The sequence below is a fragment of the Taeniopygia guttata genome, chromosome 2 (assembly GCF_048771995.1).
Source record: "Taeniopygia guttata chromosome 2, bTaeGut7.mat, whole genome shotgun sequence".
Taxonomy (NCBI): Eukaryota; Metazoa; Chordata; class Aves; order Passeriformes; family Estrildidae; genus Taeniopygia; species Taeniopygia guttata.
In genome coordinates, this window is record NC_133026.1 from 18357576 (window position 1) to 18376492 (window position 18917).

The 18917-nt window shown below is 38.1% G+C and overlaps 1 protein-coding gene across 2 annotated transcripts in view; it reads left to right on the forward strand.

Annotated features, from left to right (window-relative positions):
- PIP4K2A (phosphatidylinositol-5-phosphate 4-kinase type 2 alpha) overlaps window positions 1-18917 on the forward strand; it is a 108065-nt gene that overhangs the window by 61957 nt on the left and 27191 nt on the right. For both annotated transcript variants that reach the window (XM_030264529.4, XM_030264528.4), the window contains exon 4: window positions 12983-13135. In XM_030264529.4, the coding sequence (XP_030120389.3) occupies window positions 12983-13135 (153 nt within the window). The remainder of the gene's footprint in view (window positions 1-12982; window positions 13136-18917) is intronic.

The window sequence follows — 18917 nt, forward strand, 5'->3', positions numbered from 1 at the left end:
CTTTATCTTAGAAGATCCAAGAGTAGAGTTCTGTTAGAAGAATTACAGGGTTAGCTTCTGTAAACTGAAAAATTATGAGAGATTAACAGGCAGGCAACTCAGCTAACAACCCCCAACAATCTATAGAAAAAGAGGATCTACTACTGTTACAAATACTTCTGCTGCTGTTGCTGTGGGAAGGGAAACTTTTTTTACTGTGCTCCAACACATCTGTTCTTGCTTAAAGTTATTGCTGAATCCTACATCTGGGTTCTGCTAAGCAAAAGAGGGAGACTGGGTTCTTGCCCAGTAAAGTACAATTGCTCATACCAGAGGGCACCAATGTCCCAGTGTACCTTATGAGCCTTCTACTGAGGATGAGGGAGAGCACAACTGGCTTCCTTTCAAGTTCTAATACTTGGTGTAGTAGGAGACAGGCTCAGATCTGACTTTTCATGTCTGCAGGAACAGTTTGTAGAGGTTTTCTGTACAGGACGAAGAATTCATAAAGAACTTTTAGCAGATGGTTCTGTAAGTTCTTTTTAATTTACCTATACTTGATGTTTTTCTAAGCACTTTTCCATATAAAAGCTTGAAATCTAAATGAGAATTCCTGCTTTTAAACAATTTCCCTAATTACAAACCATATGAACTTGTATCTTTGACTTCTGATAAAGCTGTTAAGGAGACTTCAATGTCTCACAGAGCTTTCTATGCAGAAGGATTTGCAGTCTAGACTCATAACAAGGCATCAGGAAAACAATGCAAATTCTAGGCTTGTTTTTTAGATGTCAGCCTTCAATATAATTTTCTTTGAAGGTATCTAAACTTCAGCTCACCAAAATTCTTACCAATCTCTAAATACTGTTGTTCATTTTACATGACTTATGCAGCCCTAAGACATCATCTTAAGAAAAAAAGTACTTTATAATCCAAGATGATGTTTCTTCAGACAACAAGTACTAATCAGTGCTCTCAGCTGATGCTTCTGCACTAAAATTTATATATTTATTTTTTGGCCCTTGGTTTGGGAAAGAGTAAGCTGCCTTCAGTATCAAACTACAGACAGCAAAGTCAGCAACAGCTATGTTAGGAGTTGGAGCTTATTCCTAAAACAATCTCTTCAATTAATTCATTAAAAATCATCAAAACAAGAACTGTCTTGTAAAGAAAATACCAGTGCTAGTCATTTTATTGAACATGATAAGTCTGTCAGTGCTTGAAAAGTTCCTGGGCTCGTCTGTTAGATGAGATTCCTATAGCAGAGTGTACAGGTTGTAGATTCCAAGTGGACATTGACACCAAGACAATTCAGAACTGCTGACATCTTGTTTGACGTGAGTATAGACAATGGTTTTAGTAAAGTGTTGAACCAGCTGTAGTAACAACCTGTGCTGTTTGTAGTCTTTCCAGCACATAAAAAGTGAAGTTTTCAGTCCAAATCTAATCCTCTTAAGATTTAGTGCCTTAAGTTTAAGCCCAAATAATAATTTAGTGATGGTGAGAGTTAATCTTAGTACATATGGCAACAGAAATTCTAACTTGTGGTTTCTCTCAGTTTTCCCTAGAAAACATTTAATTTGCCTTGCATTTGGCTGTTGCTTGCCTAAACGGAGTATTATTAACAACTGGGCATTCAAAATGGAAAATAGTAATTTAGCATGTGCTGGCAACATCAAAAGAACAAACTGATAGGTACTCCAGAGTTCTTACAGATATTGAAAGGAAGGCATTAAGCCAAGCTTTGCAGGGCTAAAGGGAAAAGGCTTCCAAAAAAAAAAAATCCTAGCTCTTTCCAAAGCAAGTGCATGCCTTAAGCTGACAGCTCGAAATCCAGATCTATGGTCTCAATAGGACAGCTTGATTTAGGAAAGACCTCATGTTTTATTAATAAACTTTTATTCAATGAAGTCAAGGAACCCATAACCTTTCTCCTGGAAGGATAGCTCAATGCAAAAAATAAGTTGTTTGTGTTCCTCTGTCAAAGTTTTTTGTAGCTGTTACCTGCCCATCCCCGGGCAGGTGGCAGGGCCCGGCTGGCACAGCCGCTGAGGCCGCGCGGCCGCCCCGTGAGCGGCACCTCAGGGAGAATCGTCTGCCCCCGATGGTGCTGAGAGCTGCTCGTGGGCACAGCTTGGGCAACTCTGCACGCTGAGAGGAGGTGAAGGGATGAGAGAGGACACTTGTGTGCCAGCCCAAAGAGTCCTTTATTTCCCCAGGTGGGGCAAGAAAGGTGCCCTCTGGGTGGGTGCAGTGACAAATGCCAAAGAAATCAATGATTACAGCAGCTTAAATAGGGGGTGGGCGGACAGGGGTGCAAACCTGTCTTGCCCAATGGGGATAAACCACAGAGAGGGACACAACAACCTGTGATAATGTAGCAGGGGTAGGTACAAGGTCAGGGGACAAATAGAAAAGCTAATCTGGAGTGATTGATACAGATCTTTCTGGAAGAAACTGGGGGTGGTCATAGGACTGACAGCCTCAAAAGGGTATGAACAAACTCAGATTGATGGAACCAAGTAAGGAGAAAACAGGGAGAGGTGAGAAGACTGACATATAAGTGGGCAGCCAAGTGGCAGGAACTTTTGGGGTAAACAACTTGGATCCAACCAACTGTGAGGGGACGAATGGGGGAGCATAAGGCTAACTAACATTGATAGAACCAACTGACTAAATCCACACCACAACAGTTTTTCACATCTTTCTCCATTGTAATCACTCCCTGAATACAATTTCTTTACAAATGTTTATAGGTGTTTGGAGTGTGTGCATACACATCTTAACAAGATCACAGAAGGACCCATATTTCTGATGGGTGTAGCACAGGACCAGTGGTGGCCTGTTTTCATCTTTTGGTGGTCCCATGGCATTCACCATAGGCCTTTTGAGAGCCATGCTTATGAGCTGACAAATTATCATGCAGAATTGTCCATATATCTGGCAAAGGCAGGGGAGGTTATACCCCCTGAATGTGCTTGTAGCATGTTACTGGTAGGTCAGGTATGCTTTTCTCCATGTCAGACTCCTTATAGACCTTCCAGTGTCAAAGATCATTGGTGCCTGCTTCTGCAACAAGGTTTCCAGATTAGCACCTGCTTAATGGCAAGAACATTGTCACCATGCAAAATAGACCCAAAAGTCATCCCTACCTGTCCCTGTATAACCACCCAGATATCTCTGGGTTTGGTGCTTCTGCTTTTATAAAAAAATCCAGTGCTTTGCCTTTCTTTCCTCTACAAGTCACTGATAAAACATTGTCCTGAAAATCATCTCAGGGCTTGGGCTACTTGTTTCAAATTACAGCAAATAACCTTGGAGCATCTTTGTCAGTTGTATGACATTGTCTCTCTGATGTCCTTCTTAATCAGTAATCCTGATCTAATTTCCTTATCCATGATTCCTGAAGTCTGAAAAAAAACGTTGGAGGAAGCTTCAGGTTTGTCTTGTTGGGAAGCTGTGCAAGGGCCAGAGAGCAGCACTGTGACTTCTGCTGCAGATGAACAGCCAGACCGTGTGTGCATCATCCTCCAACAGCCATGGGCCACTGTCAGGCTTTTCCACTGACCTGTGATTTCAGTCATCGCAGAGCATCATCTGTGCACTTGCTTTTGCCTATTTGTTCATGCAAAGCTTGCCCAGAGGCACTCTTACATAGTCTGGGATGTGATCTGATTTGTCTTTAGGGTACGTTGAGCTTGTAAAGCTCATTTTAGTTTTCCACAGCTTTTGGATGAGATCACAGTGCCAGAAACCGTTGTTTGCCTTTGTCCAGACGTCATGAAATAGGGAAGATTTAAATCAATGAGAAGCTGTTAAGCCAGTCACTTTGAAAGATTACTGTTCTTCTGAAGCTCTCCATGCTTTACCACCAGAATTTTCCTATTGCCCTTTTTCTCTTTCTTAGGAAAAGGTCTGACTCAGTGGCAATTTTTATTAGGATCCCTTTTTAAATTAGTTACACAGAGTATTTGTATTACATCCAACACATAGTTCATGTGTTCAAAGTTTCTAAAATACAATCTTGTCTGCTAAAGTAGCAGTTAGAAAACAATGACATTTACATTAGGCGTGCAAGAGATTAGAATGAGCTAATTAAATTGACCTTTAAATCTCTCCACCCTCTTGGAGACTGGGGCTAATCCTTGGCTTCCCACTGTGGAGATAAAAATTCATGCTGTGAACATTTTAAGCAAAGTGGGCAGAGAAGAAGAGCCTCACTAGCAGTTTGTCTTTGAAGAGGGGAGCAATGCTTTGCCAGTTATAAATATAGCTTGCAGTTATGATGTGAGATGGGGGACAAATTCTTCCTGTACTTCAGTGGCTTTGCTCCATGTGTTTTCTTCACAAAAATAGTTTCAATTAAATAAAATAGTTTGGAACAAGCTTAAATTGTTGATATCTACTATTGGTATAACTAACATAAGTCATATAATTATTGTTATTTAATTACAGTACTTTGCTAATTTTATTGACCAATGTGTAAGGTAACAATTGACTTCCAAAGGATAAAGCATTAGATAGTGTTTTAGCTGGCTTCTAAGGATGCTTCTTACAAACTATTTGCTGTGATATTTTGTGTCTTGGATTTTTAAAATGATGATTATTGCAGAGCTTTATAATTAAAAAACCCAAAAATTATATAAATAATGGGTAATTAAATAACAGTCAAAATTAAACTGTCAACAAGCAATTGACATTTAATGTAGTGAAATTTTGCAAAGGATGCAAAATCCATTCAAATGTTGAAGCAGAATAAAGTCAAAGATTTTGTACAAAACCTATTTTGATGAACTGGCATTCTGAGCCTGTCCAGATATGGTGAGATGAATACTTATATGATTAAAAAGGCATGCAGAACTACAGAGATGAGGGCTTTGTTCAGGGAGGTGGTAGCTCTTAAAAGGAACAAGAGGTCAAAGAGGACAAGAATTTTGCACTAGGGGGACTTCAGACTAGGAGTAACTGCACCCTAGGGTGGATAAATTAAAAGGCATAAAAAGAAGTTCTGGAAGAGTTGTAACTTCTTTTTGGCATCTTTTTGTTTTATACCTGAAGCTAATACTATATATAGTTTTGATGCTAGTAGTCTTTAAAAAAGGAAGTTGAAATTTGGATGTAGGAACAAATACCAGAAAAGTGTCAAAGGAATTTAAGGACATAGAGAATGTCATTTGGTTGGGAGTGACAGAGTCTGACCTGCTGCACTTGGCAATATTAGAGTTAAGAAGTAAGTAGTACATGAGTATCTTTGCAGAAAAAGGTACTTCAGGAAAAAAAAAAAATATGAATGACCAAAGAAGGAAGTAGTTAAAATTCAAAATTAAACTCACCTTTCCAGCAACACAAATGGCTAAATACTAGAAAAACTGTTGTGGTGGATCTTGGTCTTTTGAAGATAGAAAAAGTCAGGACTGCCTTTCTGGAACTTACCTAATCCAAAAGTAGAGATTGGAGTTCAATTTAGGAAGTGCTGGGTGAAATGAAATAGCTTCTGATGGAGGCAGTTCTGTTGGATTCTAGTTTATGAAATTTTGTGGAAATCTCCAGAAGAAGCTTCTGTGAATGTCAAAGAACTATGGATCGGGTCCTAAAAGCACCTATGGAAAAAAAACCTTTTTCCTTACCTGATACATATTTGTTGTAGGAAATAAAACTCTGTGCAGATTTCTGAGAGTTTGGGAAAGAGGAGAGTGGGTCCATAGTGAAATTAAACAACCTTTCAGGTAATTTGCTAAAGAATATGCTGTTCTTGGGTGAAATGATGATTTAGGTGTGCTGATTAACTTTTTCTTTTTCTCAAGAATTCTCTGGGAAGTTAAGTACTAGTAATAGTGTGGCTTTTGGCCATTTATCTTAAAAGCTTTTTTTTTTTTTTACTTTATTTTATCAAAAATTAATTCTGTGTATGAGACAAATTCTTTGTGATTTGTGGCTTCTCAGCACTGAAGATGAAATTAATATTTCTAGTTGCCTGCTAGTCAGTGCAGTATGGGTGATTTTTTTATTTAATATTTATTTATGTAAGGGCACTTAAGCTTCCAGACAGTGACTTGTCAGAGGGGAAATACTTGGGAAAGAGGGGAGTATATGGAGAAATTCATCTAGTATCTGTGAGCTTGGCATGTTAAATGTGTCTTCAGTTATATAAGTAATTACACAAGTAATTTAGTGTAGTCTTGAGGTGACCTCATGAAAGTATTCACACTTTAAAAGTACAAAACCTTTTCTTTCTCCTGAGACCAAAAAAACAGCAGGCACAAGATTAAAACTTCACAAATGAGAAGTGAATGGGGAATTGGCAGAACACGCACACTCGGAGCAGGAGACTTGCAGTGAGTTGCTAAGTGAAACTGTTAAGTGGAACAGGGTATGTGTGGCTGACAGATGCTTTAATTGTGCCAGAGATCCAAGGCACACCGTGGAAGAGTTGGAGAAGGCTGGGAAAATCTGAAGGATACAGGGCAGTCTGACCCTTACTTCTTTGAATTTTGAGCTCACTAATGCTATTGTATAAGCAGCTGATTTTTATTACCTTAAAGGGGCTAATGCCTCCAACGTTGTACAGCTAGAGACATGCTCTGCTGGCTCCTGGCACAGTACGGAGGAGCTGTGTCATGCAGTAAGTGATGGTAACAGGGTTGTTACAGCATCAAACCTGTGTCTCTTGGAGGGTACGAGTTGGGCATTTTTTGTCTCCATCTGAAGGATATCCTCCCTGTTCTGGCTTTGTGGCTCATAGATCTGTCTGTGCTAAGTGAGGAGTGGCTCATTTCCCATCTGTTCATATTCTACTTAGACTTCCCCTAATTAAGAAGCAAGTCAGAGGGAATTCAATCTGGTATTTGCCATGATCTCTCTCTCTCTCTCTGTGTCTCTCCTTACCCCCTCCCTAAACCCTGTTTAGGGAGATACTTAGGTTTAATCATTTATTTCCTCCCTAGTCCACTAGAGGTGCCTCACTTAAGGCGGAGATATTTCTGCCAAGGACCCCAGTGAGTCTTTCTTAACTGAGTTTCCTGCTGGATTCAAGCAGAGGAAAAGGCCTACAACTGCTCTCTTTAGACAGGTTCAATCAGCATTGCTTCCAAGGAATTTGTGCACAGATGTCTACAGTGCAACTTATCTTTCTTACTTTTCGTACAAGTCATCACTGAAATTTATCTGTGTGTTCTGGCAAAAGCTGTCTAGATCCTAGAAGCTACCATTTATATCTCAAAACTGCATTCAACAGTAAGAGAAGATTCTATACAATGTGACCAATAGCTGTCTGAACAACAGGGCAGTACAGCTCAAATAAATCTGTATTTTTAGTCTGTCTAATGAGCATGACTGCATAACTTTCTTATTGTCTACCTTAAGATTAAAGTTCTTAAAAACTTGACTTAAAAACTTGCACAAGATAACCCCAGAATAAGTTAAACTTGTTAACTTATCGGGATATATCTAAAGTCTAACTTAAAAGTGAAATCTGATACCACATGTGGTGTTTCTGATATTGCTTACTAGTTACAGGTCTTCTAATGTCTGTGCTTCAAAGTGGCTTAAGTGCAGGACCTTCTTGGCCATTTAGTGTCTTAACTTACAAAATAAACATTTTCTAATGAAGAATGTCTTCAATTCCAAGACATGTACTATTAACTTAGTTAATATTAGTTAGTGTTTGTATTGTGTTAATGTTTGTAGTGTTAATGTTAGTATTTGGCTCAGTGAGATGGCTGAACAGTCTGAGTCCAACAGGTAAGCTAGTTTCACCTACATCAAAAGGGAAAAATCGTAGTGGATTTAAAAAGCCATATAGTTTCCTCTTTGAAGACCCTAAAATCTCCTAGTTTGATCGTTTCAGTGAAGCTGTTTCTTGATCTTGCTTGATAATGATGATTTGCCAGTGAAGCCAATTCTTGTTATCTCTCTACTTAAAGATTTGTTATCATCACCAGGCAACAGTAGATGTGTTTTACTGAAGACTGATTTCTATCTATAAACAAGTATAACTAGTATAGTTGAGAGTCAGGGTATTTTGCAAGGTACCTGGAAGGTTTATTTTAGAAGGAATTTGAATTTTTCTCTATTCACAGAAAATTAACCATTGCAAATAAAATCTACTGACAAAACTCAACTATGTATTTATCAACACAAGAAAGTGGCAATTACTCGTAATCTGCACAATATGATATTATTAGATTTATTTTTTTGCTTTTTAAACCACACTTATTTAACAAACTTGGGCAAGTATCAAAAGAAAATACAGAAAATAGTAATATTAAATGTCTTCTATGTTCCACGTGCTTTTACAGTTCAAAGTGACTACATTGGGTATCTGAAAAGTGCGTTGTATTGAGAGAGCTATTGCAAGAGTGGAGAGTTAGTAAAAATAAAGTCTCAAAGACTTTAATTGAAGGTTTAAGTAGAGATTGTTTTTTATTTAAACATGTTTAATGTTTAAATATTTGCTCTTAATTTATTAGTAGAGTAAAAGTATTGTAGAGAGGGCACTTGTGTTATCTGTGCATGTATGGAAAGATGCTGCTTAGCATAGAGTTGGTTGGTTTATTCTGACAAATTAATATGCATGTGGTAAAATGATAGCTATGTGCATTCTTAATTAATCTTGATATAGAATAACTACTAATAAAATAACCATCTACTAAAAATAAATCCATCACTATTTGTAACCCATTAAAACATTAAGAAAAATTGCAGTTAAATAATTATCCAGAGATATAATATATTTTCTTGTTAGCAACATTTTTGGTATGATAGTTGTATTTGCAAATTGATTTTCATTATAGTTAGCAATCAGGCAGAATGAATTTTAATTAGGGGAAGAAAAAGCTACTGCTGGAAAAACTGGGATCTGTTTAGATGAAGGCAACCTCAGGCCATTTCCTCTTGTCCTTTTGCTTACTACCTGGGAGTACTACCTGGGAGAAGAGGCTGTCTCCCACCTGGCTGCAACCTTCTTTCAGGCAGTTGTAGAGAGTGATAAGGTTGCCCTTGAGCCTTCTTTTCTCCAGGCTAAGCATCCCCAGCTTCCTCAGCTCCTCCTCATCAGACTTGTGCTCCAGACCCTTCCCCAGCTCCATTGCCCTTCTCTGAACTCTCTCCAGCACCTCAATGTCCTTCTTGTAGTGAGGGGCCCAGAAGTGAACCCAGGATTTAAGGTGTGGCCTCACCAGTCCATTGTAGAGGGTTATGGTCACCGCCCTGGTGCTGCTGCCACACTGTTGCTGATCCAGGCCAGGATGCCATTGGTCTCTGGGCCACCCGGGCACTCTCTGGCTCATGTTCAGCTGCTGTTGACCAGCACCCTCGGGACCTTTTCCTCCAGGCATCTTTGGTGCCACTCTGCCCCAGCCTGTAGCTGCAGGGGCTGTTGTGACCCAGGGGCAGGAGCAGGCCCAGGCACTTGGCCTTGCTGAAGCTCAGAGCTCTGGCCTCTCCCCATCCGTGCAACCTGTCCAGATCCCCCTGCAGAGCCTTCAGCAGCTCAACGCTCCCACCCAGCCCCATGTGTCTGCAGACTGACTGAGGGTGCCCTGGATCCCCTCACGTGGATCATTGAGAAAGATTAAACAGAGCTGGTGACAGAGCTGAGCCCTGGGGAGCTCTGCTGGATGTGATTCCATTCACCAACACCCTCTGGGCCCGGCCGTGCCAACAGTTTCCTACACATCCAACAGAGCACCCGGTCCAGCCATGAGCAGCCAGTTCCTGCAGGAGATGCTGTGGGAAACGGTGCCAGAGGCTTTCCTGGGGTCCAGGTAGGCACATCCACAGCCTTTCACCCATCCACTAAATGGGTCACTTTGTCACAAAAGGAGATCAGGTCAGTCAAGCAGGACCTGTACATGATGTGTGATGGCACTCAAGAGGATCTGCTCCATGACCTTCCTTGGCACCAAGGGCAGACTGACAGGCCTGACAGATCCTGGATCTTCTTTCTGGGTCTGACAGACCCTGGATCTTCCTTCTGGATGCCATTTTATAGATGGGCATCACATTTTCTAGTGTCCAGTCAACTAGCATCTCTTTTATACCAAGTACAACCCAGACTTGTATTTCACTCAAATAGGAAAATCTTTCCATGAAGGATATTAAAATACACCTTAAGAGTACATGAAACTTTGAGTTTATGTACTTCACATTTTTCTTCTCCTGCTTCAGATGTTCAGTAGCCAACTAGCCAATACCCTCTTTTGCAGCTTCTTATAGCTAAACAACTTAAGTCTCCTGCCAGGTTAATTGCTTTCAAGGTTTCTATTATATGGATTACAGTCTGAAGACCAGAGTTCTGTGGGAAAAATAAATTCAGAATACTGTGGTTACTGCTTTATTGCAATAGTTAACCTCAGAATAATGTACCCTTTTCTGCTGGGAAGAATAAGAAGTAATTACTCAGTAGCCTTTATTATTGCTGAATTATAGCTGAATAACTTATCAGTAGTTTAATTCATTACATACACTAATGGTTACCTGTGCATTCACTTATTTTTAAAATTAAAAATAATTATTACATTACATCATATTTTCAATTTGTGATGAAGGCAACTGAATTTGTACTTATTTTTTGATTTTATCTTCTATTATCAGCTCTTCATCTGAACTTGTAAATATAGACCTGGAAACAAAACCAATTTCTGACTGTAGAGCACAAAGGGTTTCTACCACTACCTCCACAATTCAATTGAAAATTAATGGAGTACTAGCATCAAGTGTAGCATTAAGAAAATGTAATCCGTTTATAATACTTGTTTCCTTAAATAGACCTCAGCACATTAAAACTTTACAGTGATGGAGTGGTGGGAAATCAATTTCAACAGTTAAAATCTGAAAAGAGACAGAGAAAACTGCTGTAATACTTGAATTCTCTACTATCTTCAATACTGTATGAGGTGATGGTGTATCAGGACTTATATTTGTTAAAATTGACTGTCCAAAAACCAGTGTAGAGAAGGAACTGCAGTGTCTGCAGTGGTATCCCTAAAGCTCTCTTCTGATTAGTCTAGAAAAAATGTTGATTTATAAACCTTAAAGAAGCACCCACATCCTTTCATTCATTACTCAGTAGAGAGGATAATAGAGAAAGATGTCACTTTTTATCATAGACATCAGTAATTATTCTGGTTCATTGTGCAAGCCTAGAAATATATAGAAAGAAGTGCAAAAGATTTATTTCTCCTACATGTCATAATTAAGGTTTTCATTCTAATAAGCCCTTGTAGAGCTGTGCGCTTTTAGGTGATTTACTGTTATTCCTGCTACTCCTGAGTATTTCTGTTGAACTAAGTAACCTTGTGGGAAAATGGTTTTATTTCATGTTAAATTGATTTCAGAAAGCACCCCACAGTTGGGATAAATTAAACAATGCCTGAAGGCCTATTGAAATCAATGGATCTCCAAAATACAGAGACATAATTGTATGTGTTCAAGTGTCTTCTTAAACTGGGGGCTATAGTTACCCTAATTTCTTGGTTGAGGTTATTACTTCTTAGTAATTACTGATCTGCCGCAGGGGTTGAATCTGCATGTCCAACTCCTGCTGAAGTCCATAGGGCATGTAAACAGATTTACCAATGGTTAAAACCTCCAAATAAAACATAGGTCCTGCAAAAATAAGGTTGTGTAGGTTTGGTATCTGAATGTGGTAGGTGAAGTGTATTGGTAATTACTCTCTCAGAGCATCATCGTTCTTCTACTGCAAATCTGTTTTGTGACTTAGTTCATGGTGCCTTACCACACCACACAAACATTCATTCTGTAACTGTTGGAGCTGAACTTTCGCTGTTTAAGAATCTACAATGTTTGTATTTATATTTACAATTTTATTTAAATTATCTTTGAAAGTAAAATGGCTTTTCACCTAGCAGGAAGAGCATTATGCTATGTGAATGTGGAAAGAGGGGAGAGATATCTCAATTTAACAAGAGCTGTTTGTGCAGCATGGTACAATGAGGGAGGATAGCAGGTGCTGGGGTTATCTGCTAGGAGTAGGGATATACCAGATGATTGCTGCTGTTTCATAAACACAGAAGTGTTCCGGTAGTCTATCATTAACTTGTTTAACCTTTTCAGAGTATGTTGGTACTTATGGAAATACACAAGGGGTCCAAAACATCATTGTTTTCTTGTGGCTGTGTTGCTGCTATTACTGCTTTTTTTGTTGTTGTTTAGTGCAATTCCAGTATATAACAATTGGCATAAGTTCTTACTGGTAAAGAAGGATGTTTCCAGGCAAAAAAGTTGTTATACTTCGTCTGTTTTTTTCTTGGTTTTGTTTTTATAAGTGCAAAGAAATGTAACCTAATACTACTTAATCTCTGAAAAGAGCTGAAGGCTTCTCTTGCTTCTGTTGAAGCACCAGTAATTTTAAACTTCACTCTAAAAATAGTCCTTAATCTCTCTTCTAAATGCTATACAATCATTAACTAATTTTCTCCTCTTGAGACAGTATGGAGGTAGGCTTATTCTACGAAAGGAGGTATTGTACAATATTATTTGCTTAACTCTAGCTATGAAATCACTGGAGTAGTTCTGGTACTAGAACTCAGAAATATAACTGTGATCTTGGTTATGTACCAGATTACACTGTCTCAAGAGCAAATCCTGCTAATGTTTAAGTGAAACTATAACTGTGGATGAATTATCTCTTTATAGTTATTGTGATGTAATGCAGTGTTCCTTCTGGATTTTTAACTACTCTGTGTTTTCTTCCCCAAAGCTAATAATGTATGTGTACCAATGTCCAGTAAATTCTCATTCAACATTGAGGATGTGTTTTGAACCATTGATGAGCAATACCTTCCTCCTCAAACATGCTTTTCTTCTCAATATTTTTGAAGAGTTTTCTCATGATAATGTAGTCTGTGAATATGTGCTTTTCAGAATTCAGCTTGGTGCTGATATATTGAAAAATATTTTTCAATAAATGTAAATTGTTTATATGTGCTCTAAATAAGTTACATACTTTTGTCTGACTTGATGCTTTTTGATCAATTGACAGAATTCATTGACAAGAAGTGCACCCCTTGCCAATGATTCCCAAGCACGCAGTGGTGCCCGCTTTCATACATCTTACGACAAAAGATATATCATCAAAACTATAACAAGTGAAGATGTAGCAGAAATGCACAACATACTGAAGAAGTACCATCAGGTAATAAATGAACTCTGTCAAGTTGTGGGAGGTCTTCTTAGATAGCAGAATGCCTTTTTTAGAGGCTTAAAAGTTTTAATAATTATGGAAAAAGAGTCACTTCAAGCTTTTTCCCTTTTGCATCACCAATTTACTGTATGTCTGTAATTCACAAGGATGGACTTATCTAAATATCTACACTAGCGTTTCATAAAAAAGAATTGCCTACATGATAGAGGTAACTTGGAGGCTATGACATCCTTTGTCTTTCTAAAAAGGTGGCCTTTCTTTTGGCTAGTGGACTCCCAGGCTTGAAGACATTTTATTATGGACTTGCTTGAAGATGTCTGTGTACATGTGTATAAATGCTGCAGGTGACTTTCTGTTTCTAGTCTGGTTTGTGAATGTTCTGTGTTTCAGAACAGATTTCAAATATTTTAAGTTGTATTATATAAGAAATTAAAAATTGATATAATTAATGTAAAAATCCTACTATTAAAAAAATTGGTTTCAATAATGCGAATTTTCATACACAACTCTAAAGTTAAAAGTGAACAGCAGATCAGCCTTGATAGCTGCCATACTGTGCTGGTGCATAGTTTGTGTGGCTGGCACAGAGGGGAGCAGAACCTGGGAATTACAAAAGGCTTTAATAAAATCAGTGCTAATTTTCTTAGCCCCACATCTCTTTGAATAAGTTCTAAAGCTACAGAAGTCAGAAAAGCCTCTAAAAATCACCTAAAATATGCTGCGCAATAGGAAGGGGGTTTTGTCCCTCTTTCCATCTTCCTTCTCCTTTCTGTGGCTTAGAAGTCCATGTAAAGACTTAAGGACATTTGGGGTTGGGTTTTTTTATTGTTTAGGTCGTTTATTTCTTGTTGTGCAATGTTCTTGTTTGTAATAGGGTTTTTTTGATACATACTTTTGTAAAACCAGTTTTAACTGCTGAGGTGGGAGGCCAAAGCATTCTTTCAGGATACTTGGAACTGAAGGTATTGCCAGCCATCTTTGTAAACCTCAAAGGGAGAACTCTGAAGGCCTTCCAAGCCCAGAGTAACTTGGGAAGCCTTCAGGATGTTAGATATGAACTCTTTTCTCTCTTCCTGTGGTGTTTCTCTGTTTAAATAACATATAGGACCATTGTGTGTTTGTTTTAATGTGAATAAATACTACTATCAAAAAAATTTTTAAGATATCTCCTAATGACAGTTTACCAAAAGAAAATTTTAAACCTAATTTTTATCTAATTGTATTTTGGGGGTTATTTTTATGTGAGTTTTCTAACTTAGCAATTTAGTTTTGATCTGAAAGGGTTTGATCTGTGAAGCTGTACAGCAGAATTAATGTTTCAGTCTGTTTCATATTTGGCATTAGAAGCTAGTATTAATGATACAGATTTTGAGACTTAATTCAGCTGAAAAGTCATTTTGCTTTTCAAAACAGTAATTTTCAAGAGTATCAATGAAGACAGTGCTAACATTAATGAATTTAATAATTTGGAATCTTTTTCATTAATGCTTTCCAACATCAGAGTTCATATTAGGCTAGGTTACAAGGAAAAATGATCTGAAATTTATCTCTACCAGGGACCTAATTTCACTTTATGCTGGTAAATCTTTCATATAAAATAGCTCTCACAGATGCATCCAAGAGATTCATAAAGATAGAACTTGTATTTCTTTTTGTCTCAGAACTTGAAAGCGCTGTACAAAACTAAGTACAGAAGCATTCAAGTACAAAGACAGTTTAATAATTGGATTTTTTTTATTTAAGTAAATTCATTTCAGTATCTTCAGCAATGTGCTGAACAAGATCTAAATTAAATCCACTAGTTCTAATGACAGCTGACATCATGTCCTCTGTGCTACTGCCAGAAGTTGAATGCTTGGGATCACTCGATACAGCAGTTTGTCCTCCCATTTCTCTATGTGTTTTTCAGGCATGCAAAGCTTATCTTCACTTGCTTTTCAAAGTCTAGCAAACCCATTGTCCTGGTGGAAAGGTATTAATTATTCCCTTGACCAAGTTGTCCCACACAAATTGGCCTTTGCCAAATTGTCCTACACAGTTTGGCCTTCCGCTAGCAAACAGTGCAGTGCCAGATACTATCCACTGGCACTTGAGCTCATTAATGGTCCCCACTGTGGTTTTGATTTGGGCCAGCTTATTGTCTCCCTAATAATTCTGGGCAAGAATAAAGGTGTTAATTAAGATATTCCTACTTAGGAGTTTGAATGTAAGCATCCTTTTTTTTTAAAGGGGAGGTTAATAACTTGGATGTGAGTTATTCCATTCCGGCTGGATCTGATGCCTAAGGACACTCCAAGACCTGTCTATTTCACTGGTGTGGATACAACTTTATGGTTCTGTAGGATGGCACCCTTGCAGTAACTTTAAGACTTTTCAGATGCTGTCCTGGTACTCTTGCAGAAATTTTTGTCAATAAAACAAGTTCTCATGACTTCAGTTTTATTTTGGCATACTCTCTTCTGCCAACAGAGGAATTGTCAAGCTCCCTCTGTTGATTTTCATATTTTACTGTCCAGTAGCTTTCTTGTTTGTTAATAATTGTACACTACAGTGCTAAATATGGGATTTTTAGGGAGAAGTCTGCTTGTTAGCTCTTCTTCAGTTTCAGTTCTCTGATTGTCAGCAGCACTCACCACATACGTGAAAATTCCTGGCTGAGCTGTGTTTCACAGCCGAGTGCGATTTGGAGTGGTTGGATGTTCCAGTGGCACGCCCCTGCAGCATATCCTGTGCCAGTCTGCCCTGAGAGCAGAGCTGTATTTGAAGGGTTCAGCCTTCTGAGAAGGGGAGTGTGTACACCCAATTGTGTAGTACAGAGATCATCCTGGAATGGACAGCCTCTTTCAGGTGCATGAAGTCTTGAGAGGTGATTTGTGTGAATTTTAGGCTTCTTCTCTCTTGTTCCCCCAAAGGAGCTGAAGTTAGATCATCTGTCCATTAAGAACTGTGTCTTGTTAACCATTATCTTGCACCCTCTTTCAAATGCCCAAGAAGGCAGTAAGTATCTTACATTACTTCTCACATAAATATGAGTGAAATTCATGCCATTTATGACAGACAATCTCTTTCAGGTTTTGTTTTTCCTCCTCTACAAATTCATTCCATGTTCCTTTCCTAGTTTGAAACTTTGAACGAGTTTCATTTAAACCATAATATTTACTCACCTGTTTCTTTATTAATGCTAATAGCACAAGGCTGATAGAATCTAGACCTTGAAAGCACCTTTGCCCTTGCTTAAGTACCAAACAAGCCTTATCAAATATTTTCCAAGACTGCTTGAACTCCTTGATAATAAATAGCAGAGGAGACATCTATCTTGAAATAAAGAATGACAGAGAGGGAACCATCACAAGGCAGAAGCATGAGATTTCTTTTGTCCTTCATTTGCCAAAACAGTTTTGATCTCGGCATTTGCAAAAAACCTGTGGTTTCCATGCACCTTTTTGAACTACAGAGCTACCAATGAGGCATCTGGGAGTTTGTGTGGTAGGTAACATAGCACAGCAGCTTTTCCCATGAACATCCAAAATCTGATTCCAAGTATTAGGGTTTTTTCTGGGAAGTCACCAAAGGGTTAGATACAGACATGTACACTGCTATTGGCAAGTAGAAATGAATGATATTTTGTCAGCTGGACATCATGGACGCATATAGTTCACAAGCCCATGCAGTTCCATTAGTCCTTCCTCTCTCCATCTGTCTGAAGGTGTAATAACCTGTCTGTTCTTTGGAGCTCAGAGGAACTGGGGTTGTAATTATACAGTCTGTATATGTGGGAGTTTACAAAAGGAGCGGGAAAAGTTCATAGCCTGTAGACACTTGTAAGTTTAAAAATCCCAAATCTAGATTGATGTTTTTAAATCATCAAAGATCTGATCAAAGATAAATTCCAAGCCCAGGGCTACATGCTAGAAATGTGTAAATAACTGAAAGTGAACTGGGCTTGAAGAAGTGTTAGAAGTTATAGAAACAACATATATGTGTATGTATAGTGATTCCAACTTAAAATTATTGAATTGTAAATAATCTTGACAATTGTAAATTATACTTGCTATTCAAAATCATGAGTTTTAAAAATAATGAGTTTCCAAAATAATTTCCCCTATGATGCCTTTTTTTTAAGTGACAGTCAGGCCCACAACCTCACACAGATGGTGAACACTTCAGTCTAAATACTGACACGTTCTGTCAACTCGTCAGATTAGTCTGACACTTTTAGTATTGAGTAGAAACACTAGAGATAATTATTTTCTTTTCCAAAGTTAAAAGAAAAAAAAAAAACAACTGAGCAAAACAAACCATTAAGCAAACAGGAGCAATTATACTTTTCATCATGTTTAAAGCAGCAAAGCATCCTGTGTTTTATGCTGAGACTATTAAAGACCATCCTGCATGGATCAGCCTTCTATCTACATTTGAAAGCCAAGATGGCCTAGAGCTAGGTTTTGAAGTGTTAGGGTAAATACAAATATATGGCATGCTAGGTTCTTATGCTGTGACTAGCCATTCTAGCCAGTTTCCAGCTACAGTATTGGTTTTTGGTACATAATTTGAAATACTGCTTTTTTTCACATTCCTTGATAATTTGCAGTCAATTTGGACTGCTTGTGTTATTGGTATATTGTCAGTTATGACTAGACCTCTTCTTGCCACTCTTCAGTGTTGTTCAGCTGAATGTTTATCATTTACTTATCAAATGCGGTAGAACCATTGGTGTGCTCAAATGCATCAGACTTTCAATATTAGGAAAACTGCTGCTGTAGGGGCTCATAGATGTAGTTGGACCATTTAAAATTGTGCAAATTAATTAAGCATGTTTATATTAAATAGTATTTGAGAATAAAATAAAATATTAATTGGAAATACCTCCAAATCTAGTGCAATTGTGTTTTAAACCTAGCCTCCTGACCCCAAGAACATTGACCAGAAAAATGGATTTAAAACCTACTGCTACCTTTGGCACTGTTAAGGAAGAGTTCAACATAGTCATCTGTGATAAGTGTGTTGTCAGAATTTCACCCTGTGTTTAAGGAATGGGTAATACCCTGCTTCCTCCTTAAGCAAAATTTTCTATTTCATCATATATTCAAGTTTTTATATATATTTTTAACTATATATTGTCCTTTGCAAAAAGTTTATGAATTTATATAAAATACAAAATATGTATTGTAGAAATTACTGTATTTGTAGCTATTTTGTAAAGTACAGATGTTATTTCCAAGGGCAGAAATCAGTAACAGTTGAATAAAATTCTGAAATCAGATTTTGTAGTATCTGAAATGTCACAATCAAGACATTCTGCCCTTTCCAGTGACATTAACTTGCTTTAAATCTTAAATTGGTGTAAAAGAGGTGTCCTTTGTTCTTTGAGAACAGATGATTGGCAGGTTAGAAATTTTGAAAAATAAAATAAAGCAATTTTAATGTCTCTGATAAACCAACACCTTTTGAACACTGTCTTTCTTTTTCATTAAAATTACTTCAGACGGTATGACTTCTCATTGCTGACACCCAAGTAACTTTAGTAAAGAGAAGCCATCTCAAAGCAGGTGAACAGGAGAGAATTGTTAGCATACAAACCTTCCAGCATAAAGCTACTAAAAGGGGCCTGAGTGTAGGTCCCTTTTAGGTTTTCTATAGGCAGCTGTCCCTGCTGAAGGCACAGTTCTCTTCCCTGCACAGGTAATTGTATGCAGAACTGACACCTATTGCACTGCCTGTTTGTCTCCCTGGCAACCAGCAGAAATAGAGGAGAGTGGTAAAGGAGAGGGGG